Here is a 24803-nt window from a genome sequence, read left to right as displayed (position 1 = left end):
GGTCATTCATGCGGGGGGGGGGGGGGGGGGGGGGGGGGGGGGGCACTGGTAATCTTACATCAAATATGCTAATCATGAGCATGGTCTTATTTGCTAGTATTGTGTAGACTACATTTTTCACTTCACTGGTAAATGGTATGAATGACCCCACATGGAAATCTTCCTGTCCAGTGTCTCAGTTTGCTGTGGAGGAATATGAGGCCTTACAGGACACCTTGAAGCTGGAGAGGGACCTGAGGACGGAGGCAGAAGGCTTTGCCACAGCGGTGAGTTTTTTATAATAACCTTCTGTGGTCCTCTTTAATTCTGCATTTGATGACTTTCACTATGCTGTTTTGTCACTTGTAACAACGTGTCCTTCCTGACTGTCTTTCGTATTGGGGAATATCCATTTTCCTTTATTCAGATGATGGTTGAGCAAACAAAGCTGAAGAGACAGAGTCAGATCCTGATGCAGAGCTCCTCTCCCAGTCAAGCTGTACAGGAAGCCCTCAGCCAGGTCACCAGACTGACCCAGGATCTGGAGACACAGAGGCTGGAGCACCAGAACCAGGTCTGTGTACACAACTCCTGCACAAAGTAGACTCATTTATGGATGTAACATTACATATGGAGTTTGGCATCTTTGGTTCTTGATTGGGCACGATGGACATGGAAGACTGAGGAAGTGGTGAATACAACATCTGTACAGAATTCAGTTAATTTTATTTGATGTTGCATCAAATCAGAACTAAAATATATTTATCTGGAGAGGCTTATCATATAGAGCAGTACTTTATCATTTACAGAGACCCAACATTCCCTCATGAGCAAGATCTGGGGTGACAATGGCAATCAAAAGTAAAACCCTGTAAAAACCTTGGGCAGAACCTGTCTCTGGTTGGGCTGAGAGATGGAGAGAGAGAGCAAGGGTGTAGGTTTACACATGGACATAATTGTCCCTACCAAACTCGTTCACATTATTGTTGAAGTGAACACACACACATACACACACACACACACACATACACACACACACACACACACACACACACACACAGAGGAGCAGAATCGCTTGTTGACCGGCACAGAGGAATGTGCCTCTGGTGTGAACAGCACGACTGCAACCAGCTATGAGGTCACCGAGGTCCAAACCTCAAATGTTGTGTTGTCTTTCACATAACTAGTCATTTCCACCATAAATGACTGGCTGGCTGGCCTTCAGACAATGCAGGAACAAAACAACACAGGCGATCAGGAAAGCTAAAATCAGTCATTTCAAGGAAGAATTCTCAGCCAGTGGCTCTGACGGCAATAAATTTTGGAAAATAGTTAAATCCATGGAAAACAAACTTGCTTCTCCGTATCTACCCTTCTATGATTTTTGATGACATTGTTGTTACTGATAAACAACGCATGGCCACACACTTCAACCAACATTTCGTGAAATCGTCTAATTTCTTTGATGCAGTTGCCCCTGAAATAGATTCATCTAACACTTCGTCACCCAGCGTTACCAGCTTATCCCGTCAACCTGTTAAGGTTTCGGAAGTCCTGGATGAACTTATTAAGTTAGATTCAAACAAGTCAGCTGGTTCTGATGGGATTGACCCTGTATTTTTAAAATCAGCCGCTCATATTATTGCTTCCCCTATTACAAGCGTGTTTAACCTATCATTTAATTTGTCTGTTTTCCCCCTTGACTGGAAATTGGCTATGATTCTTCCCCTCTTTAAAGGAGGCTCTGGCTCTGACCCAAACTGCTACAGGACGATTTCCATTTTGCCCTGTCTGGCCAAAGTCATAGAGAAACTGGTACATAAACAACTAATTCACTTCATTGATTCAAATCATATTTTGTCTGACCTGCAGTCTGGGTTTAGGAAAGGCCACGGATGTACCACCGCTACACTGAAGGTCCTTGATGACGTCATCACCGCCATAGACAACAAACAGACTTGTGTAGCTGCCTTCATAGATCTAGCCAAGGCTTTTGACTCGGTCAAACATAACATTCTCCTGCAAAGGCTTACCAGCATTGGCTTGTCTAGTAGTTGTTGCAACTGGTTTGCTAGCTACTTGGCTGGTCGTGTCCAGCGGGTGAAGACTGAAAACATCATGTCTGAACCACTTACCATCTCTAAAGGTGTCCCTCAAGGCTCCATCTTAGGCCCTATTTTGTTTTCCATTTATATTAACGATGTAGCAAAAGCTGCTGAAAATTCCTTGATTCATTTGTATGCTGATGACACCATCATATATTCAGCTGGTCCCTCACTTACTCTGCTGTGTCCACTCTTCAACAAAGCCTCACCTCCATCCAACAGTCTCTCCACAGCCTCCACCTGCTCCTCAACCCCAAAAAGACCAAATGTATGCTGTTTGACCGGAAAAACCTCATCATTCCCAGCCCTCCCAAGGTCTACAGTGCTGATGGCTCGGAGCTGGAGTTTGTCAGCTCCTACAAATGCCTTGGATTCTGGTTGGACTCGTCTCTCTCATTTAACATACACATCAATAACCTTCTGGCTAAAGTCAAAGCTAGACTGGGTTTCCTGTATCGAAACAAGGCCTCCTTCACACACTCTGCCAAATTCACCCTTGTGAAAATGACCATCCTTCCTCTATTTGATTACGGCGATATAATTTATAAAATGGCATCAAAGACCACCCTCAGAAAACTGGACACACTCCACCACTCAGCAATCCGTTTTTCCACATGTGCACCCTTCACCACCCGCCACTGTGCTCTTTACAGATTGGTGGATTGGCCCTCCCTTCATACCAGGCAGCTACAACACTGGCTGCTTGTGGTCTATCAAACCATTTTGGGAATGACTCCTCATTACCTCTCAAATCTTCTGCGCATTTCTGACAGCAATCGGCATTTAAGATCCAGTGACTTCATTAGGCTCATCATTCCAAAAGTCCGTACTGTGTTTGGTCATAACTCCTTTCATTTTGCCGCTGCAAAGGACTGGAACTCATTACAAAACACACTCAAACTAACAGCTCTCACCTCTCTCACCATGTTCAAACATGAGCTGCAACAAGTTATAGTTGACTGCTGTACTTGCTGACCAGCCCTCACTTCTCTTTCTTTCTTCCATTTCTTTTACTAATAACATCCAGTAATCTGCCTTTTATTTTGTACATAGTGTTTATTATTTTATCTAGGTTGTTTTTAGTCATTTTTCCATTGTTTGTTATACTGTATTGTATCTGTGTTGTTTGTGTAACTTGTGTGGACTGTGCTACTGCCTCTTGGCCAGGTCATCATTGAAAATGAGAATTGGTTCTCAATTGATTTTACCTGGTTAAATAAAGGTTAAATAAAATAAAATAAAATAAATGAATGCAGGAAATGAAATATTTTTATGCTCAGCATTAATTAGAGCCCCACCAATGTTGAAACCAAACCTACGCCCTTGAAAGATAGAGGGAGAGAGGATGCAAGTTCTTCAGGCAGGTGGAAGTTCAGCCGCACTTTGAGATGTCTTCTCCTGAAAAAAACTCATATGCTCTTGTCATTTGGGGACTTTTGGATTGAATTACATTCTCAATGTGTAGTTATCTTAGAAGAAAAAAAAACACAAACCCAAATTTGAGGCAGTGGCTGAAGAGTGCAGAAGATCAGGCTTTAGTGTGTGGTGACCATGACCACCATGGCCCTCTGTTGGCTCCACCGCAGCCCTCCGTTGGCTCCACCATGGCCCTCTGTTGGCTCCACCATGGCCCTCCATTGGCTCCACCATGGCCCTCTGTTGGCTCCACCATGACTTTAGCCTTTTGGTGCTAAATGAATCAGTGTGCTGTCACTGCTTGCTGATTCATTCTGCGGTTCAAACATGTCTGACGACAGTGTAAGAAGAATACTCTTTTTCATCTTTTAAATTGGAAATAACACATTATGCAAAACAAACATTCACAGAATAATAAAAGTTCCAAGCAGATTATTGATATTGTGGTTGCCTGAACACATCTTGGTTGAAGATCCAGGATCTGGTATGTAACGCTGGTATGTAACAGCTCCAGATAGCAGTCGACCAAAATCGCTTATGTGCATATTCATTCATGCTTTACTCATTAGAAACAAAAACATAGTGTGGCATCACCAGGGGCCAGATGGTAGATAGATGCTACCTCCCCTTTAATGATCAGCAGCCAAACCACAAGATGGCCGCCGATGCACCAACTACAGCTCCCAGAAGGCCTCACCACTCAACCAGGTGCGTGTTTAAGCCACCTGATTGAGGCAGGACTTAAGAGCTGCAGGAACAGAGGAGAAGGAGGAAGAGTACATGGCTGGAAGGAGCTCCGAGAACTAATCTGGACTGGAGAACGGCGTAAAGAAAAGAACCGAGCCAGACTGAGGAGGATTGAAAGGAAGAAGACCCGGTAGCCGGTGAAACCGAGGACATGCGAAGTTGAGTTTATTTAACACTGTTCAGTTGAACGAAGCTTTATCTCCTCTTGGATGTTTTTTGTTTGTTTTGGTCTTTTTGAGTTGGATAAAGAGAATTACCGGTGTTGCCAGTAACAGAAGAATAAAACTTGTTTTTGTGAATTACCTTGCACCACCCCACCCTAGCCTGCCATATTGACCTCTCATTACATTACAATAGTTCAAAAAAAGAAAATGATTACATATATGACTCCCTCCTGTGCTTTACACCTGTAGTGCCTCTGATTGATATGTATCAAAACAGGAATTATTTAGCCGGTTAATTACATAGGGGGAAAATACCTGGTGAATTATCACAGGCCATGATGGTAAAACCTAGGGCCCATGACCTGCCAGATTGATGAATAAAAGCAGCGTAGCCTCCAGCTTCCTCCCACCTCCTCTGGCACCGATGGAAACAATTAGAGCTGAGTGGGATCACTGATCCCTCCTGGTGCTGGGTGGAGGTGAGCCATACCCTTCATTTGAGGAACAATTAAAACACTGGTTAAGGAACTGGGGTTGGGGAGCGGATGACTGAATGTCAACTGGCAGCTAGCCAATGCTATATCAAAAATCATCACCGTAGGATCTGCAGCCGCCACGGCCAACACAATGCTGCAGAGCTCATTGTACGTGTACATTTATTTCTTTATGACATTATTTCTTTATATATTTACAGGTTGTTCATGTTGAGTGAAGGTTTGTTCAGTGAACAATACGCTAGTTCAGGTTCAAAAGTGTACAAACTCGTGGTGAACAATGAGTGTGTGTGTTGTGGTTCCTACACTGTCAGATAAAGCAGATGGAGGACAGGCTGCAGAGCTGCGAGGCTCAGAGGGAGCTGATGGCATTGAGGCGTAAACTGGAGCTCGTGGAAGAGGAGAAAAGGGAGTACAGCGACAAATGCTCCAAGGCTGAACAGGAGGTCAAGGATCTGCGGTCTACAGGTGAAGACATATTTGGAACTGTTAGGATAGGACGCACTGTGGAGCTTCGTGCTGTACGCTATATGAGCTCTCAGCAGGCAACAGGCGCCCTTTGATTCACAGTATGACCATGAGATTAGTTCCCTTTCCTGCTCTTGGTGCTCTTACTGTGTGTCTACTGTAACGGGATGTGTTTCAGTTGAGGAGCTCCAGAAGAAGCTGCAGGCAGTGACCAACCCGCCCCCAGCTCCAGCACCTCCACCTCCACCTCCTCCAGCCCCAGCTCCGGCCTCTAACCCACTCAGGTCTGATCACACACACAATACGCTCTGCACGTCATCAGTCAGGCAAATCCTTTTTACTTTGATCAAGTACGTTTCCAGTGAAACATACTTTTTTGGTAAGCACCAGAAACAGCTGTTTGAAGCCACTGGATGACTATGAAGCCTCACTGTTGGCCTTTATCAACTGTTTTTCATGTGGAATTAGCTCTGATGCAGTCACTGAGAGTGCTGTCTGTCTGTCTGGTTTTATTTTTTCATTAAAATATTTTTAAAAAGTTGATGGATGACTGTGATCGAAACCTTTATTTGTTCCTGAAAGGATGTTGGGTGATTAGGGACCAAATAGAAACACAGGGATGCTGTGAAAGCAGCTGCCTAAATAACAACCAGTTGATCTTCATGTGTGCCTCCCATTGTAGTCTGCTGTTGTCATTGATCCGAAAGAGAAGAGACATCAGTACTGACATCCCACTGGTGGTCCAGGACTCAGCCAAAGCACCAGGTACCCATCAAACATCCACATAATGTGCATTATATCGTGCAGGTCTTTGTTTATTGTGCTTAATGCACCAGTATTAATTCAAAATATGCAGTTAAAGGTGCACTGTGTAATACCTGGCCACATGCTCCAAAGAAATAGGGGGCAGCACTATACTTCTACCCCTGGGTCCGTACAAAATCTGATCAACATCTGACTTAACAGTTCTAGAAAAAGAGAACAGAATCCACAAAACTCAACCAAACTGCTGAAACTCTGAGAGCCGTTAGGAATTACACTGCTATCCTTCTTCACTTGTGGCTTTGGCTTATAGGTTACGTTAGCCATCTGTGTGCCACTAACCGGGGCTGTACGGTCCGTGTACATCCTGATAGGTTGGTGGAGTGCTGGGTCTATCCTATCTGACGGAGGAAACAGAAAGTTTGCTTATCCGGCATGGAGACTGGGGTTTAGCTTTGAGCAGAACAGAGCTGAAGAAAACCTGCGCTTTAGCACAGGAGTCCTCTGTTTTGTTGAGACAAGGTCGAGGGTGTACTGACAGAAGCCAATCTAAGAATGAGATCAACGTATCATCTCATTCTCTGGAGCTCTGGAAAAGATGCAAGGTCTCCACCACCATAGAGTCTCTTTGCTTTGCTTACTGAGGCTATCATCATCAACGTCCATATGAATATCAAAACCACCTACAATAATGACCTTTTCTGCTTTAAGGACTAGACTTGAAACTAAATTTAGGCAGGAAAAGCAAAATATGCAGTAAAGTATAACAAATACAATTGTCTGTAGTGTATTCCAGGTTGGGTGTTAAAGAGTAGGAACAAATCTTTCAAACAAGTTATAATTTAGTTTTCAGCAACCTGAAAATGCTTAGGATGGGTAGACCTGTATGTTATTGACCATTGTAATAACGTGCATTTGTTTTGTATACTGATGGTGTAATAATCATGTACACTATGAATTAAAAAGGGGTGTGTGAGCGGAGGGACTGAGGACAATTTCAGATGATCGTCGTTGTGCAAATAGAAATTGATATTCAATTCCAGTGGATCTTTTGTATTCCAAGATGTCAATGAAGGAAATACTGTTTCAATTCAAATATCCTGGCTATCTTTTCTTTTCTCTATGCGACGTATGTTCATTTAGTATTTTAAAGGGCTGCTATTTGTCATGCATGTCAGTGTAGGGAAACTGGTCTTGAATTTTTCGCCCTTTCTTTTGCAAATCAATGTCACTTTTGTGTAGAAGGACAAATGTTGAAGCAAGTGGTGCATTCGAAATTTTAACTCAAATCTCGATCATTGGCCTATTAGGTCAACATGATAAATTCTTCAATTTGTGCAGACAAAAGGGAAGCCTTGACTGGATCGTCCATGTTGACTGAACAGGCTATACTGCGTCCTCATTTCCTTGAATGAATATACGAGTCCTGAATTGGTCGCTTCGCACATGGTATCTGTTGGAATCACATACAGGGTTGAATATGTGCCACCCAAGGATCTTCTGCTCTGACATCTGAATAATAGTCTCTTTCAGAGCACTTGGGAGGAAAATATTTTACTATTACTTTAACACAAAATACTCTTGGTGTGACATTTTAAAGACATCTTCTGACAATAGTTCCATTGTGTATGCCGTTGAATGTTCTCTGTTAGAAAATGATATATTCACATTTTTTGCCAATGGGCTGCATTATTGCAGAATTATGGTTTTTATTCCCATCTTTTGTGAAGTTGATAAACCTTATCCTCAAAGAACGTTGGATGAAAATTGCTGAATAGTGTTTGCTTTTAGACAGTGTGCAGAAATTGATTTCAGAATAATTTTGGTAACCTCACACACCGGAGGAGGCTCTGAACACTAAATGTGCGCTTTAAATACTACAAAAATTAACATCCACAGCAATGATTATTTATTATTCCATGAATACAGCCAAATCCACCCGAAGAGGATTTACAGTAATCCAGTTCAGTCAATGTTTATGGCATAATTACGAGGGAAATGCTGCAGCACAAGAACTTCATTGATTGGTCCTGGGGGCTTGTGTTATTTTCAAGCTTTCAGATCCAAATCAGCTTTATTTCAAGTGCAGCGCTAATGATGCCTGTGAATTACACAGTGCCTCGTGCCTCTCAAAATCATTTAAACTCACTTAAGTTCTTGGCACTGGTTCCCACTGAGGCAGGCTCCTGTTTAGTATCAGTGAAGCCGTTAAATACGACGCGTCTGTTTTTAAAAAAAAAAAAAAAAAAAAAAAAAAGGCACCTAAGACTAATCTTTGTCTCTCTTGCTTGTGTGTGTCTCACTCCCAGAAACAGACATCAGGCAGCAGGCAGTGGAGGAGATGATGCATAGGATCAAGAAAGGCGTTCAACTTCGACCTGTCGGCCAGTCACCTAATGGAACCAGGAGACGGGTACCTTCAACAATCCTCTTAAACAGTGTATTACCCTGACAATGTCTGCGACCTGCTGTGTTTTTACAGCCAGTTCATTAAAGCTGCAGTTTAGTGTCTGTGAACTGTCAGTAATACAATATAAGAATAATACAATAAAAAACCTCTAAAGGAAGCATCCTGATCAAATGCTTGAACCACCGCAACTCTGAAGTTTGACAGTCGGTCGGGTAAAGCTCGGGGTTCTAGCACACTGGAATAAACTTTCCCAGGGAGGCTGAGCAGTTTGACACCCCGCTAACTGGAGCACACCCTACCGGACCTTTTTTTTTTTTTTGTTTTTTTTTTTTTGTTTTTTTAAAAAGCTCGAGCAGTGCCTGTTTCGGAACGTGCAGATTGCTTGGCCTCAGGTGTCGCTGCTCACAGCTTTCTTGAGAATTGCTCATCAAAACAACTTCACACTCTGCGCTTTATTTTGGTCCTGAGCAATACACCTGCCATGACGTAGTTGCATCCCTTAGCAATGCTAAGTATACGCTGCATTTGGGGGCAAAAGCTCACACTAACATCTACCCTTTTGGACTGACAGCACATAAGTTATGAAATACCTTTTAAAAATGAGGATAAAGGTTCCAAACCTTTGTTGCAAACAAGTTTTCTACAATAATGGACAGCTCGAATGTTGCTCAGGGGAGAAATATTCCCTCATCACGAAAACCCAGCCGATGATGCTTCAAGAGGATTGAAGGCAACGAAGACAATCATTACAATCTGCAGAGACGTCTCACTGTGACTAAAATAGACAGAGAAGACGTGAAAACATGAAATGGGAGAGTCATTAAAGGAAGTGCGTGTGCATTTTTGCCACGATTGTGACAGAAAATGTGTCATTTTTGTCAATCACCAAACTACATTGTTAAGCATATATTGTTCAGAGCTCTTAAGTCCATCAGTGTGTGGGATTATCTGAGAGCTTCTTGTTTTGATAAAACATGACATATGGCCAAGACATCTTTTAGTCTGCATGTTTCTCCGCCACAACAACGCTGGCAAATTAGATAGCATTAGGACCTGCTCTGAGGTAATTATAAATAATGAGGATGGGAAAATTGACGTGACTCAAAATGATTGTGTTTACACATTTGCTTCTTGTAGAAAGCATACATCCTCGTGCTTGCCTACAGTGTCTCGTCTCTGTGGTAAGAGGTGCAGTTTAGCCTCTAAGTGCTGAATGAGGGAAAAATAAGTATAATGTGTCAGACTGCTGTTTATTTACCAAACCCGTCTTGTTTTTCCTATTTTCCTTTTACCAGATGGAGAGGCTGCCCTCTAATTCTGCCATTCAGGAACTCAAAGGAATCATGGTAATGGGACTTTAAAACAATCCAATGTCCTCACAAGCCAACTCTGACTGGTTGAAGTGTCACTGTGTTTACACCAAAGGAGAGGCTTTGGATTCTTCACTACATGGATATGTTCACACCAGAAGTTCTTATTTTTAAAAAAAGATAAAATTCAACAAAGGTGGAACAGCTAGTTGGATGTATTAAAGGAAGAGAAAGTGCTACTGCAACATTTAAAGAGCTGCAGTCAATGTTGACATACTATACATACATGATGAAGAATGAAACAAGCACATTATTCTACTGCGCAACTGTTGATTATGCATCCACTCCAAAGTTTCTTCAAGATCTACTCATTTCGAGCTCCGTTGTTCCTGAACACACCATCTGTATGTGTGCATGTGTTTTTTGTTGAATCTGTCAAGGAGAATTTCAGTAGAACCTCCCCCCAACCAAAGGCAGTGTCTCCGTCAACAAACCACGATGAGCAGCTGCAGAGGATCCTGCTGAGACGACGGGGTGCACTGGAGTCCCAACACGGCGCCAGTGAGTCAAATCTAATCCTCTGATTTGTCACATACCCAATCATACACAGTACTACATGGCAAATTCTTTTGTGCCCAGCTCCAGAAAACCAGCAACAAATAGAAAAACTAGAATTGGATGAATGATATAGAATATATTTTACAACAAAGCAGTAAAATAAGTACGTTTCAGAGAAATGAAAAGGCAAACAATGAATCAGTATGATCATGAGTGGGTATGGCAGATGGATGAATTATTATTATTATTATTATTAGTCATACATTTTTTGTAGTGAAATAATGAAAGTCACCGGTTCAGGAGCAGTGTCACCATTCATAGAAATGATGGTGGAGGAGTTGATCTTGAACACAATCTGTGACAGTGTCTTCAGAAACTCGGCATAGTCTTTCTTACCTGCTGTAGTCTGAGAAGTAATAACACGAATAGTTTCACTGAGTGTTTGTATATTTGTGCAGGTCTCCATTCCATCCTCTCCCCTACTGTGTGAGGGGTGCCACCAGGCTGAGGTCGGCCCTGACGTGAGGATCCACCCATAAGCTGTAGACTGGATATGGGTGGCGGAAGATCACATGACGCAAATCATTGTCTAGCATTTAATTTTATTGTGTGTGTACACAAAGCATTTAAAATAATCATTTCAGACTGTGTTGTAAGGATTTCCAAACTTAGAAAATAAATGAGAGCAGTAATGGTGGTTGTGAATAAAGACAGAGGTTACGTAACACCTGAACTAAGAACAAGTGTGTCATTGATTTACATTGAGGCCATTTCATTTCAGTGGAATGAATGCCGTGTATCCCACACCACCTGTGCAGGGTTCATTCAGCTCTTTTTCTAATACTGAAGGTAAAGCCCAATTCATTGTTTGCACTGCGGGGAACAGTGGAGCGTTTTGCAGCCTTGAGCATCTGCCAAAGCAAAGTATGTTTCTGAATTGTTCTCCCTAGCCCAGTGTTAACCTTGTAGCCTCCCCGTGAGCAATTACAGGCCACTGTGGCAGACTTTGTTTTCACTGTTACCCTCACTCGCTCACACTTACCCCCGCCAACCTTCTTAGGCCATGTCCCCACTACTCCGTTTCCATTTGAAAACTCATATATTTTGCAACATTTACACTGAGCGTCCACACTACGCCGGCGCTTTCGAGCACCGAAAACGGATAAGTTTGAAAACTCTGGGTTGTGTATTAGTGTGGATGGTCAAAAACGGATAAGTTTAGAAACGATGACGCCCACACCCGCATTCGCTACTTGATTGGTTCTTAGCAGTCATGACGTGTCCTTCCCTGATTCGTCACACTCATATCACCTGACCCTTACCCGGAAGCTCACAAACAACATTGATTACCGATCGACTACCAGGTTAATTTAACATGGAGAACTGATTACAGGCGTTGCTGACCTTGTTGTCTTTACTAGCAGCTGTTGTTCAGTTAAAGTCTGCATTATTACGGAGGAAGCAGCTGTTATTGGTGTGTTGACCACTTTTATGGACCCATAATCTAGTAAACTTTTACGTGTAAGTGTTGATTTTAAAGTGAATTTGATGTGAGAGAGAAATAGAGCAAGACCTGCAGCGTTGTAACTAAGTCTGAAAAATAAAACTTCTAAAACTTTCCACGAAATGTGTCTGTTTGAGTTCATAGAGGAAGATTTTAGAGAAGATCTTAAGTATCAAACACGAGCTTTCATTATTAAAGACTACTTTATTACTCTGGTTGCTTAGTTTAAAGAAATACGACAATCTACTTCCTGTTTACATCAACACCCACGCGCATGCCCAGTGTACGTGAAGAGTCACGTGATATTTGTTTTCAGGTGTGTTAGTCTGGACGGAGATCTATTAGAAAACAATGCTGAAACGCCGTGTGGACGGAGATAATTTTTGTTTGAAAACGGAGTAGTATGGATGTAGCCTTAGGCTCCCATTTTATGTAGGGCACCGCCTCCTCTCGGCTGCATCCTGCCTGCAGTTTGAACTACCCGTTCAGTCCAATGGACTGCATTGGTGTAGGCGTGTTGGTTCAGGTAACCGATTATGATATGAAGACGCAGGTGACTATTGCATGCAAAACCCCATCCTCTCTTTCCAACCTGTAGAATATGACACACCCACTGATGTCATTCCGGGTTTGCACTTCACGTCAAGGAAAACATGCTACTTTTCATTCCAGCTGGGAACCAACATTTTGGTTTTAAACCAATTTATTTTTGGTCGAAATACTCGGTGTACTAAATAGGTGTGCGAACCGGAACGTAACCTGCTCTGTGTTGGTGGAAAAGGGGAAGCATGTTATGGCAAAAGTGGAGCCAGGTTCAACTAATTGAAATGAATGGGGGGACTGTGTTGTAATATTAGTGTTGATTCACTCCAGGACTTAGTGTTCAACAAAGTCACAGACTTCAGTGATTTTACTATCGGGAGCATGTCGTTATTTTTGTTGCTCTAAAAGAAAAACTGAATGAAAGGAAAATGACTAAATAAATGACAGCTTGGTTAAAAGCACTCTTGGCAAAACTTCTATACTTCCCAAAGTTTTTTGGAGGGATTTTTGGACATTTCTTCTCAGAAAATCAACACTCTCCAAGAAACGATGTTGACACTAATTTGTGACAGCTAACAGATTTTAAGAGAAAGAAAACTCATTCCAGAATACAATTTCTTAATAATGCCAAAATTATTTTTAAAATCATTTTTAGAAGACGAGGTTGGAATCAGTTAGTTTGGACCCAGAGTCTTAGCTCTTAGCTCCAGCTGTGACCTCTCTGTATATAGAATAGAAACTCCATTCTCTCTAACTATGGATTACAGACATGTCAAATATACTTAAGTTTGTGATTTACTACAATCTAGTATGTTTGAATGATTTTGCTCAAAATGTAACAAACATTTTTTAAAGCTGCAATGCATTCTGGTCTACTGCTGTAGACCTACAGTATAATGGATGACTGTGTGACTGTCAAGACATCTGATTATTACTATTAGTCATCAGATTCCATAGCAATGTGGGGAAAATCATAATGATATGATGAGCGAAGTCTAATCAGTAAATAACAAGACTGAAAGCAAGTATTTCAATGAGTCCAGAAACACTTCACCCCTAGCTGTTTTGTAACAGTGTTAAAGAGTGTTAGGGTGGATTTCCCCTTTATGCCCCGGTTAGAGTCGGTATTAGTCAGGTATGGAGTGGAGGATCAGCCTGCGCCCTTTGAAAAGCACAATGACTGTGCTGGTGATTTAACCACAAAGGTGAACTGCTCGCGTGTTTTGTTTTCCCTTTGACACCTGCCAAATTTCCCAGACACTTCCTTGAGTGAGGGATTGAAACATGAGAGCTGTGAACTGTGGGCGATGTCCGTCACCTATTGTGTGCTGCTGTTAATTAAAGCTTAGGCTTCGTTCAGCACTGAGGGGCAATTTCCAGCTCCCAATCCCCCCGAACAGTGTGGAGGAAATGTCATTGTGGCTCTTCTCTAACCAGATTCATCAGCAGAAGGCTTCAAAGACTCCACTCCATCTTCCACGCGTTCATTCATCCCTCACTCCAGGAAGTCACACTGTAATTTGATTTAGCAGCACATTTAGTCACAACAGTGGAGCTGGTAGAAACAGGAAATGCTCTGTGGGGAGATTCTATAAACTTGTGTAGAGAGCATGTTTTCTCATGACACAAGTAGCATGAGGATGTGTGAGTTATCTTGGATAGCATCTTGGAGTACAGTGTGTCAGAGAGTGGTCCACCTGCTTGAGATGGAGTAACATAAAAAAAGAAATGAAGGTTTTTGTATTGACTTGTCCCTGCCTCCCATATCCTCCGTATCTAATGTGGTTATTCTAGTCGAGGCAGTCCTGGCAAAACTCAATAATATGCCAACATGCAATATAGTCTTTGATTCAGAGGAGGAGCCGATCTGTTGTCCTCATCTTCCTTCCCTCAGCAGAGACAAAGTCAATGGCCGGCTCACTTCCTTCCTCCGCCATCTGCTCCAGCCGTGGAACTCGCTGATGTTGATTGATGGACGGTACACACACCGCCGATTGAGGCAAAACATGTAATTACACAAACCATGCTGTTTCCCTTTCTTCTCCCACAGCCCATTCTCGGCTCTCCATCTTTCCCCCGTCATCGGCTGATACAATATAAGGTTTTGTTGTTTTTGTATTCTTGTCCCTTCAGGGACCAGCAATTAGGGAGGTCCTTTAGTGTGTCAGGGAAACACTTAATTTAACCTATTTTGTTAGTCATTTCATTTATTTTCCCAAACATTGTAATTGCCTGCCGGGGCGCCTCAGTTGAGATGCCGCTGTGTGTCCGGCCTCAGTTCGTGTCTGCACGTGTCATTGATTAGAGGTTGTCAGTTACAGCAACGCTGAGTGTACGCTGCATGCAAACTAAGAAACCACAAAGAATGAAACTGGAAGAAAACTCTGTTGCAAAACATTTGTGATTTTATTTATCTGCATGACATTTGATTAAATGAAGCAATTGTATAATCTAGAAAGAATCTAAAATAGTGTAAATCATGATGGCTTTAGTAAAACCGACACAAAATAAAAAAGAAATATCTTCCAACTGGACCTGCTATCAACAACTTCAGTCTACATTTTCATTTCCAGCCTTAACAAGTGAGTCAGGACTATTGTAGTGTCAGCAGGGCCATGTCAGCCAGATTCTGTTTAATAGAAAAGAGCTGTGAATAAGGGAAACTCACTTGACAGGCCCATTCATGCAGCTGTATGTGGCTGGTAAACAAAGCACTTGTGAAGCTCCTCCATTCCCCACTGTATACAAGCAGCCTCTTTTTCTGTGCTGCAGGCCGGCCGGATGTTCCTCCAGGCCTCTCCCCTCCTGTCTCTACACTGACTGAATCATTTCCTCCAGGAACTGAGGAGCCATGAGAGGGGTCAGCGAGGGGGCTGACCAGTTATGAAGGGGCCTTTACCTCGCACGTCCCAAACAGACAGGAGACATGCTTTGTTAGACAACACTGACACAGCTCTGTGTGTGTGTGTGTGTGTATGTGTGTATGTGTGTGTGTGTGTGTTTTCTGTGGCAATTATCCTCCCACAGCTTCTTACAGCCTTCCTTATCCAGTTCTGTTAAAGCACAGAGCTTCCACAGATGAACACAATGAATCAAGAACTGCTCTGTCACTCTTGAATCAATTTACTACTAGAATATTGTCCTCAATACACATATGATATGAAGCCACAGTCATCCAACAGTGATGGGACATTAGAAGATTTGTTTGTTTCAGAACTGTCAATATACAAGTCAATATGAAGGAGTGTGATCGATCACCTGCCTATACACATTTTATATGAATATTAAAAATAATTTCATTCAGTGGAGAGTTTTGTTGTTTTATTGTGAGATAATTTAGAGAATAGTGGAGCAGAAGAAATGTCTGTTAAACTTAGAAATGCATTTAAAGTGCAGAATTTGACCTCTACTGTTGCTCAAATCAAATTAGAAAAGACAGTTAGTCTTCAGCTGAACTGGTCACAACCTGTTGACATGTGCAAACTGTGAGAAAGGTTTATTGTGGTTGGCAAGTGTTGGGAATCACTGATCTACATACTCTTTAGAGAACATCTCTTCATAACACCAATGAAGGCCAAGGGCAGGTGGAACCGTTTGTACTCTGCAAATACATGTACAAAAAATATACAAGAGGGTGAATAAGGAAAAGAGGAAGATACCTTGGGGAGAGCAACAGATGATCTATCAGGATGGACAGAAGATGTCATGTGTACAGAATGACATAACAACATAACAGAGTTACAACACATTCAATGCATGTGACATCAATGATTCATAGAATGAGAGTAGTAAGCAGAATCAATCTTCCGTGTATTTTTACTTTGTACAAATTTGAAACTGAATATTTGTGTTCTTAGCAATAAAACTGGCCTAAATATATGATACAAACATAATTAATAAAAAGCTTTAAGTAGGTGTAGTGGTCACATGATATAATGACCTTCACCAGTCTTCTCTTCTGTTTTCTTTGTGGTGAACACTGAAGGCTGAAGTTGCTGTGTTGTGGCTCATGAGTGCTGCAGAGTTTGGATATTTTGGTGGAGATGCTGGACTGTGACCTGAAAGCAGGTTTGTGTACAGAGGTACAGCGTACAGCACCTGCTACGGTGGTTTGTGTGTATCTGAAGAAGCAGCGAGATGTCTGGGGCTGTCAAAACTCTTTTTATTGAAGGTTATGTTTACTTACTTAGCATTTTTAAATAAACCAAAATGGCAACACTAGATTAATGCACTTTCTTCATAATCAACTCCGCTGGTTCTACAGTGAAATATTGACAGGCAAGTATGAGATAACAGCAGAACTAAATGATGGAAGTGGAATATAATGTGCCAGCACAGACACTTGATTTAAACGTTTAAATCATATTTTCTCAAATCAAATAGAAGCTGTGAGCCGGTCGTGTCAGACGGTACTCTCTGCTGTAGCAGACTGCTCCTGTGGTTTGTCAGTGAACAGTGGAGGAGGGTGCTTCTCCTCGGAGACTATGGACGAGACAAAGTAATGAAATGAAGTGAACGGACAAAAGCCAGACTGCAGAGGCCTCAGATAACGGGCCTGAAATGAACCTTTCACTGCACCTCGGTCCACTTCAGCATGTATCCCCACAAACATTCACCAACAAACATGTAAACACAACTTTTCTTGATGGGAATTGATTACACACAGACATGTATCATCTCCCATTAACCCTCCAGTGTCCCTGCCTGCTTTGGAAATGATGGATGGGAAAGTATTTGTCCCTGTGTGTAATTAGGTGGCCAATTAACAAATCCAAAGGAGTCTGGGGGGGGTCATTCTTCCACTCTCACACACACAAATACACATTTGTATGATTCCCCACACACAGTTTCCTTTCATATCCAACACAGAGCGAGAGAGAGATGAGTTCTCAGGCAGAGGGATTTCTCTCTCTCTCTCTCTCTCTCTCTCTCTCTCTCTGGCTTTGTCTGGCCTCCTCATTCTCTGTCCGGCTATAAAAAACAAAACAAGGCAGGACTATAAAGAAACCTACCCAGGATTCCCTGTTGGGCCAGTTCTTCCTCTATATAAATCAGCCGGTTGTATTTAGTCATCCTCTCAGCACCGCTCAGACCTCCCAGTTTGACATAGTCCAGGCCCAGACCCACAGCCTGAGGGAGAAGAAGAGTAACACAGTGTGAGACAGACGCTGGGGTGGAGGAAAAGTGTGTGATGCCACCAAAGGGAGGGGGACAGAAACCAGGACACAGCCTCTGGGGTTACACTGATGAGGTTGCTGTGGTATTAAGACACTTAATGAAACTGAATGAGTTGGGTCCAATCACAGTTGAGAAGGCTGACCTAGGGCTTTAGTTGGGTTACAAAGTGTTATGCATTGGGGTCCATGGTTGCTGGTGACTAGGGCTGCAAGATTGCGTCCCTTGGCAATTCATCTGTATATGATGTTCTCACAATTTCAAATTCATATTCCTTGATATTAAGTATACAGTAGATATTCAGTTTACTATTATAGATTAAGAAAATCATCAAATACTTACATTGAGGAGCTGGAACGATTGATGTTACTAAATGAATTAGAATCAGGTTTATTGCATTGTTGTTTTTTGGTGCACAGCAATAAACAGTACAGAAGGAAAGAGGAAATAACAAGTACTTCAAAATACTGCAAAAAAAGATTTACAAAAAATATGAAACAATACATTTAAAAAGACATATCTGTTTTTAAAATGAATAGCGAGAGGGAGCCAATGGGGTAACCGGGTATTCCCCAATGTCCCAATTTTTTCACAAAATTCAATGCAATCCTATGTTATAATCAACAACTCATGTTATTTTTGTATTATATCTGTACTTTATCACATTCAGGTGTCAATTACTCAAATATGGCCCTCACTAAACAGCCAGGAAAAAGGCAAATCGATGAAGACGAAACTAGAAGCTGAGAACATGACGCTTGCTAACTGCGACGCTAAGATGCCCAGTGAATTCTGAGAAGATGTGAAAGAAGTCATGCGGGACACATTCAACACTCTTTGAGATGAAAATGAATCAAATTATCGACCCTAATACGACGGCCTTAGTAGACCACTGAATGAAGATGACGGTGTAGAAGAGGATATGAAAACCAAAGCTGCATGTTGGAAACTGTAAGCTTATCCCACCGAGCCTGCTAATGCCAACAGTAAACTTCTCTAGGCGCTACTCTTGGGTGTTGATGCCATGCTGGAGAACAAGTGATTCTAGACGGAGCTCCTCGTTCAGCTGAACGATGAGCACCGTCTAGAATCACTTGTTCTTTTAGGCCTGTAGGTCCACCCAGTAAGCCATGTAGTTCTGAATGACCCCAGCTATTTATCGTTCCAATCCACTATTTCCAGGAGAAAGACCGCGAAATGGACGGGCCAACTGATATTAGTAAACCGACAGACGTTGCCGACTTCCCCCAGAAGTTGACTTTCTGTTATGGTAACATCCTTATTATTCCAGTTTACGTGAGAAAAAAGACATTCAAAAGGCTGTGATTACATCTGGTTAACACAACAACAGTGGTATGGTGAAGTTATATAAAACACACTACAGTTAACGTTAGTGTTCCTAACCAAGTAACATTAGTTAAGTTACTTAAATTTCAGTCAGGAACACTCTCGTCATAGATTTTAACCATTTATTGCAACAAATGGACATACAGTTAAGCTTGGCGATGATGGCTCCGCTCTTTGAATGCTCCCCGGATTAGCCAGCAGCTACCAAGCTAAATTTTGGTTATGTCTGCATTTGAGTCCTCCACCACACCCCGTGACAAATATAGTGTAATTTATTGTTTGTGATCTATGCGTGATGCGTCATTGTATTCTAAATGCTTAACTAACTGTAGCTAACGTATTTGCACTGACATTGTTATCTTATTAACGTTACACCAGCTAACGTTGGTATGATGGACCCCAAGTAGAATGCACTCTGTCACTGCAGCTGTGAGAGAGAATCTTAAAATCTCTTAAATCTCTTAAGAAGTTATTTCCACCTGATTTGTCCATCTGAAATGCCATTGTAGTGTGAGAATGTGTGGAAAATATGTGGTTTGTAAAAAATGGGTGCGATGTTTACTTTGGTGACTTGTCTTTATCCGAGCAAAAGGTTAGAGATCTTTTGCAGTTTCTCCACTTAGAAAAGATAAAGTATAGTCTCAGGACAGGTTCTGTAATTTATGGCAGCAATTCTGATCTTATGTAGACAGACTAAAACATAGGGGTCAGGGTTAGGGTCTAGATCTGGATAGTAGCTTGTTGTACTGTAAAAAGCTTCATAAAGCCTGGACTTATCATTTGAATAGATGTTTTATTATTGTAACCGCTCTATAGAGGATGGAAGGTGCAAATGTTCAATGATTCAAGTTATTAACCTATAAACTCTGTTGTTACAGAGGGATGATTAGATAACGTATTATTTGTATTATTTGATCACTTTTTAGCTATGACCAGATGCTCCATAGCTCACTCAAACTCAAACTTCCCCACCCTTTGGCAGACACAGTTTTCACCCGAGGAGACTGAGATCTGGCATGGAGGTCATTGTGTGGGACAGTGTGTGTTTTCAGACAAGCTTGACAAAAAGAAACCCGTTTAAGCGGGAGCCGCACTGTGTATAGATTGTTTCTGGGCAACAGGCCATGACACTTCAAGAAGTGGACCAGAAGAATGTTTTTCTGGGTAAAAGATTCAGAGTATATTTAATATTTATAGGGCCTGGTAGGATCCGGATAGCGATCCATTGTGTAGTTAGAGCTCTTTTTAACAAGAGAGCTAGAAGTAGGTTGTGATATGATCTCCTCATGTGGCCCTTTCTCTGGCTCAGTTAAATCTTCACCAATCAAGTCCATCTCTTAAAACTGTACTTCTTTCTTTGTACATGTATGCAATATTGCGATAGGCGTTATTGCTGGCCCCACTGGAGGGAAGGGAGGCACGGGAGAACCTGAACCAGGTCTTAGTGGGGCAGAAATTGATTAAATGAAATGAATAAATCAATTTGAATATCTCTCATACAACAATAAGTGTAGTCCTTCAGTGCCTCATCCTCTGAACACGACTGTAACACACAAGCTGCAAGAAGTAAGTTAGACTGCCCCTCTGAACCTACTGAGGCATATTATAAAAGATCATCTCTCACATCCCATTGGCTATTCAACTCGCTACATCAGGCTGCGGCTGACAGTTCACATGGCCTCTCATTTGTTTGTGAAAATATAATATTTGACATATTAAAAATATAACATGGCTATATAGCTAGCTTGTCTTGTTGTTAAACATTCTTTTAATTTATATTTAATGTTTTTCAACCGTACACAAGGTCATTGACTCTGAGTCTTGCTAGCATAACCTTAGACTAGAAATATCGCCTGTTGGTTTCTAAAGTACGTCCTAATTACTGGAGCACTGGACAACGTTTCCATTGCAAAATAATCTTATGGGATGCTAGTGATTGTTCCAGGTATTAACAACCCCTCAGGGTTTCCAGGGAAAGAGAGTGAATGTCCTGTGAGTAAACTTTCGATTTTGGTTGCAAAACGCATGAAAATACAAATTAATAGTCTTAATTTTTTTCTCTCTGGCAAGTGACCATGGTGAAAGCGGGATAATACTCTTCAAGGTGTCAGGAATAAATGGGTTTCGTGGAGGCAACCTGGCCTTCTTCTATACTGGAGAGATGATAAGTCATAAGTCACATTTGGGCCAAAAACAACGCTTTGGGAATGGTGAGAGTGAACCAGAGCAGTTAAAGTTGTGTGTCAGACAGAAACTGAAAGTCACTACAAAGCTCCGTATGGATCTTTTTATGATATTACACACACACAACATATCATTACTGCAGATGGCTGCTGCTTTGGAATAAGGTTTCCTACTCTGAGAGACAAATGTTCTCTGATCAGACAAATGACATAGACATGAAGCCGGACACCCTAAGTGAAGGAGAGGGAATAAGACTTACTATATCTGACAAAGAGTCATCACTGCATGGCTCACTGCATGCTGTTCCCATCAACACTGAACCTGGCACATCAACAGGTAAAGACATACACATACACACAGAATGAGTATTGATGGCAATTTATCATAGAAGCAATATTTTAAAAGTGAAAGTGTTTTTATAGTTCAAGCAACGACGTCTTGCTTCAGCATGCATCAGCTGCTTCATTCACACGTCACCATCTGCTGTTACCAAGTTACCAATATGTCCGATCATACTCGTGCAGAGCTAACCTTGAACGGGATCAAGAGCTAGGGAGCTGATTGGGACATGGTCACTTGTTTTGGAAGTTGGGTCTGTAGCTTGACAGAATGGTCCAAAGACAGCTGGAATAGGGGCTATGGATTCTAGGATTGTAATGTCTGCATAAAGCAACAGTTGATCCCTTTTTGCTACATTTTTGTTATTTTTGATTGAACTCGGATTAGTTGTTCATGTTTATTAAAGTGGGAATAGTTCTCTTTAAGGAATCCTTGTTGAGGCTCAGATCCAGCAGCAGAGCCCTTTTTGCTTAATCTAACTGTACAACCGTTTACTATAAATGTTAAAAGTCTTCCATATAAGTTTCTCTGACCTGTGTGGAGTGAAAGGCAAACACTTTTATGTGAACAAAACAACACAACAGCCCGCGCCCCTGCTCGTGAGTTTGGCTGGGGCGTTATTGTGAGTACTGGGATATAAACTATTAAACAATAACTTACAACAACTAAAAGTCCGTAACAATCTTCAGGTGTAAATATTAGTGTTTGGAATATGCAGACTTGAGGACTTGATTTCTGTGTTTACTTGTTCACAACAGAATGAAGGTTTTAGCTGGGAAGAAGATCAAGATAACATTATCCAAGTCTATTACTTTCGTTCCTGTCTTAATGTGCTTATGGAGATATTGCCAGTAAGGTGAAGCCTTCAAAAACTGTATTTCAGTCAGGACAGTCACATCAAGGTTTTACATCTGTTGCAACAATTTACTGCAACAATAGCATGCATTTGAGGTTCTGCTCCCAGAACAAATCTAGTCAAGTGTAAGGGTGTGTTCACACAAAACACGAAGCGAATTTCTGTCAGCGGGAACTACTGCCAGATGCGCTGGAAAGAAGGTTGGGGCAGCTTACCACAAAATAACCTCTATTGTTGCTTTGCACATGTTGTGGAAGTCTCAGATCCATCTGAAACCCCAACACCTTTATCATCTGGAGGCACTCGCTGCATTCACTGTATCTAGCAAACCACACGTCGGCTGGTGTGAAAAAACTGATTTTGTTTAATTGCATTAAACTAATTAAAAAGGATGCCCATATAACTAGATAACGATTTCAATTTTATAAAAAGTCTGAAGTCATGCTTTGTTAGGTCTGTCCGCAAGATGACAAGCAAAGTATTTCTTTAAATGCTTATTTTCTGCTTGGAGTTGGAATCGATCAGTGCTCGGCTAAGCTGCGTATACATTGTAGCTCCTCCATAAACACTCTTAATAATAAAATCCAGTCATAAATATGGCAACAACGTTATTGTTTGTAACATAGACAGTGTGTGGTTTCTTCAGATACAGTTATACACAGAGTATCATCCGGTCACTGTACAAATATGAGGTACTATCGCAGCGCTCTGGGTGCACACAGACTCCATTTCTAATTCAACAACGTCAAGACGTCAGTGATGACAAGAGAAGAATCTCAAAACTGATTTGCACTGACTTTGTATGTAATCGCATTGCGTGACAAGTTCCCTTTGCGTTTGGTGTGAACACACCATAACCCATACCTGTCTCTGAGCTCACAGCTCACCCTGCCCAACCATACGCAACAGTTACAATATATGAATGCTTATTGCATTTAAATTGTTGCTGAATACACATGAGTTTTATAGTGAATGGTGGAGGACATTGAGGAGGTGGAGAGGGGGTTAAATTACTGGGAAGCAGTGTTTAAAGCAGAAAGGGGACAGTGCTGGGCAGAGGTCTATGCAGAAAGATTGAGCACATTTGTTAATATGGACTGCCTGGTTGGTCATGGAATACAAGGGTACAGTATGAAAATACTTTTAAAGGAGTTTAAAATGACAATAGAGAATTCTGTTTCCATGTTTCATTCATCCTGTGGAAGTTTAGCAAAACAGCATTTTTTCCACTAACAGCTGATTTGAGTGCTAGTACTGCTATCTTTGTTTTTCTGTTACCTTGGTGCTCTGATATGATGCAGATCAAATCACTGACCGTCGTCTCGTGAATGTATTTTAAGATGTGATCTCTGACTCCTGGAAGAGGCGGGGCCTTTGACTTCAAGGTGATGTCAGAGAGCAGAGAACATGAGTCTCCAATCATGTCGCTCAGCTTCTCCCACTGGTCTATGTCCTAACAGAGCACAGACACACACAAATACAAGAACAAGGATACATATTTGAGGATGAACATGCTGTTGAAATGATCATAAATATGCATAAAGACACATATCTTTCAAACACATAAACAAGAGTACACACTAAAGCTTGATGTCTGCACTAACTAACCTACTATGCAGTCAAATGTGGTTTTGAATACAAATTCCATTCATCTGGTGCTGGGTCACGGTAGACTAAGCAAGGTAGTCCAGACTTCCCTCTCTACAGCAACATTTTCCAGCTCCTTCTGGGTGATCTCAAGGCCTTCGAGCCAGATTACTATACATATCTGTAGCGTGTACGAACGCTAAAAATATTCTGATTCATAAAACCTTGCGGTATCCTGCCATTGTGCAACTTCCTTTTAGAAATCTCAAATCAATTTGTAAATGTGTGCACAATCAGCCTCATGTCCCGCCCTCTACACGTTCACATTCAACCATAAATGGTCAAAGCAATGCACTTTGTGGATGTTTATGCATAGAAAAGAGCCTGCTGATCAATGGTTCTTTACGGTGGAAGATCAAGAAAAGGATTTTATTTTTACACAGAAGTCGAGGTGCTTGGAGGTGTTCCCTGAACACTCGTTTGCTCCTAAGTCTTCATTCATGTAGTCCTTTAACAGTGCCAGTGCATCTATCACACAGTATAACGCATTACAATACCACAACATGTAGGCTATATGTTCACAGCAATCAGACTGATTGCTTCCAAAATGCTCCCCCACTCTGGATATCATTTGATGGTTTGAATTGAGGTTTGATAGGTGAACAGACTTTATTTATTCACATAAGTTTTGTTATGGTGAACTTGGCCAGTATTATAATTAGGACTGATAATGATAATATGGAGTGATTGTGGGAGAGCCGTCACTGGCTTTATTTCCAGACTGCTAATTTACACAACCCCTATGTGGAGGTGATGAAGATGTGCAGGGGATGAAGATGTGCAGGTGATGAAGAT

The 24803-nt window shown here is 41.6% G+C and overlaps 2 protein-coding genes across 6 annotated transcripts in view; one reads left to right on the top strand and one right to left on the bottom strand.

The window, feature by feature from the left end:
- shtn1 (shootin 1) overlaps positions 1-11552 on the top strand; it is a 76749-nt gene extending 65197 nt beyond the window's left edge. For both annotated transcript variants that reach the window (XM_031873109.1, XM_031873111.1), the window contains 9 exons: positions 172-266; positions 407-553; positions 5220-5373; positions 5552-5657; positions 6056-6138; positions 8445-8548; positions 9841-9891; positions 10296-10416; positions 10872-11552. In XM_031873109.1, the coding sequence (XP_031728969.1) occupies positions 172-266; positions 407-553; positions 5220-5373; positions 5552-5657; positions 6056-6138; positions 8445-8548; positions 9841-9891; positions 10296-10416; positions 10872-10903 (893 nt within the window). In that variant the 3' untranslated portion in view covers positions 10904-11552. The remainder of the gene's footprint in view (positions 1-171; positions 267-406; positions 554-5219; positions 5374-5551; positions 5658-6055; positions 6139-8444; positions 8549-9840; positions 9892-10295; positions 10417-10871) is intronic.
- A 3319-nt stretch (positions 11553-14871) lies between these two features.
- eno4 (enolase 4) overlaps positions 14872-24803 on the bottom strand; it is a 24753-nt gene continuing 14821 nt past the window's right edge. The window contains exons 10-13 of one of the 4 annotated variants that reach the window (XM_031873107.1): positions 23640-23814; positions 21426-21487; positions 17473-17590; positions 14872-16942 (exon numbers count right to left, since the gene is read on the bottom strand). In XM_031873107.1, the coding sequence (XP_031728967.1) occupies positions 16863-16942; positions 17473-17590; positions 21426-21487; positions 23640-23814 (435 nt within the window). In that variant the 3' untranslated portion in view covers positions 14872-16862. Of the gene's footprint in view, positions 16943-17472; positions 17591-17977; positions 18005-21425; positions 21488-23639; positions 23815-24803 lie in introns of those variants that run through there. The other 3 variants (XR_004213706.1, XM_031873108.1, XR_004213707.1) reach the window with 3 other exon arrangements.

Source organism: Anarrhichthys ocellatus, unplaced genomic scaffold, assembly GCF_004355925.1.
Source record: "Anarrhichthys ocellatus isolate YVR2014 unplaced genomic scaffold, GSC_Weel_1.0 scaffold68, whole genome shotgun sequence".
NCBI lineage: Eukaryota > Metazoa > Chordata > Actinopteri > Perciformes > Anarhichadidae > Anarrhichthys > Anarrhichthys ocellatus.
Note: the sequence above shows the minus strand (reverse complement) of the source record. Positions and strands in the feature narration are given on the sequence as shown.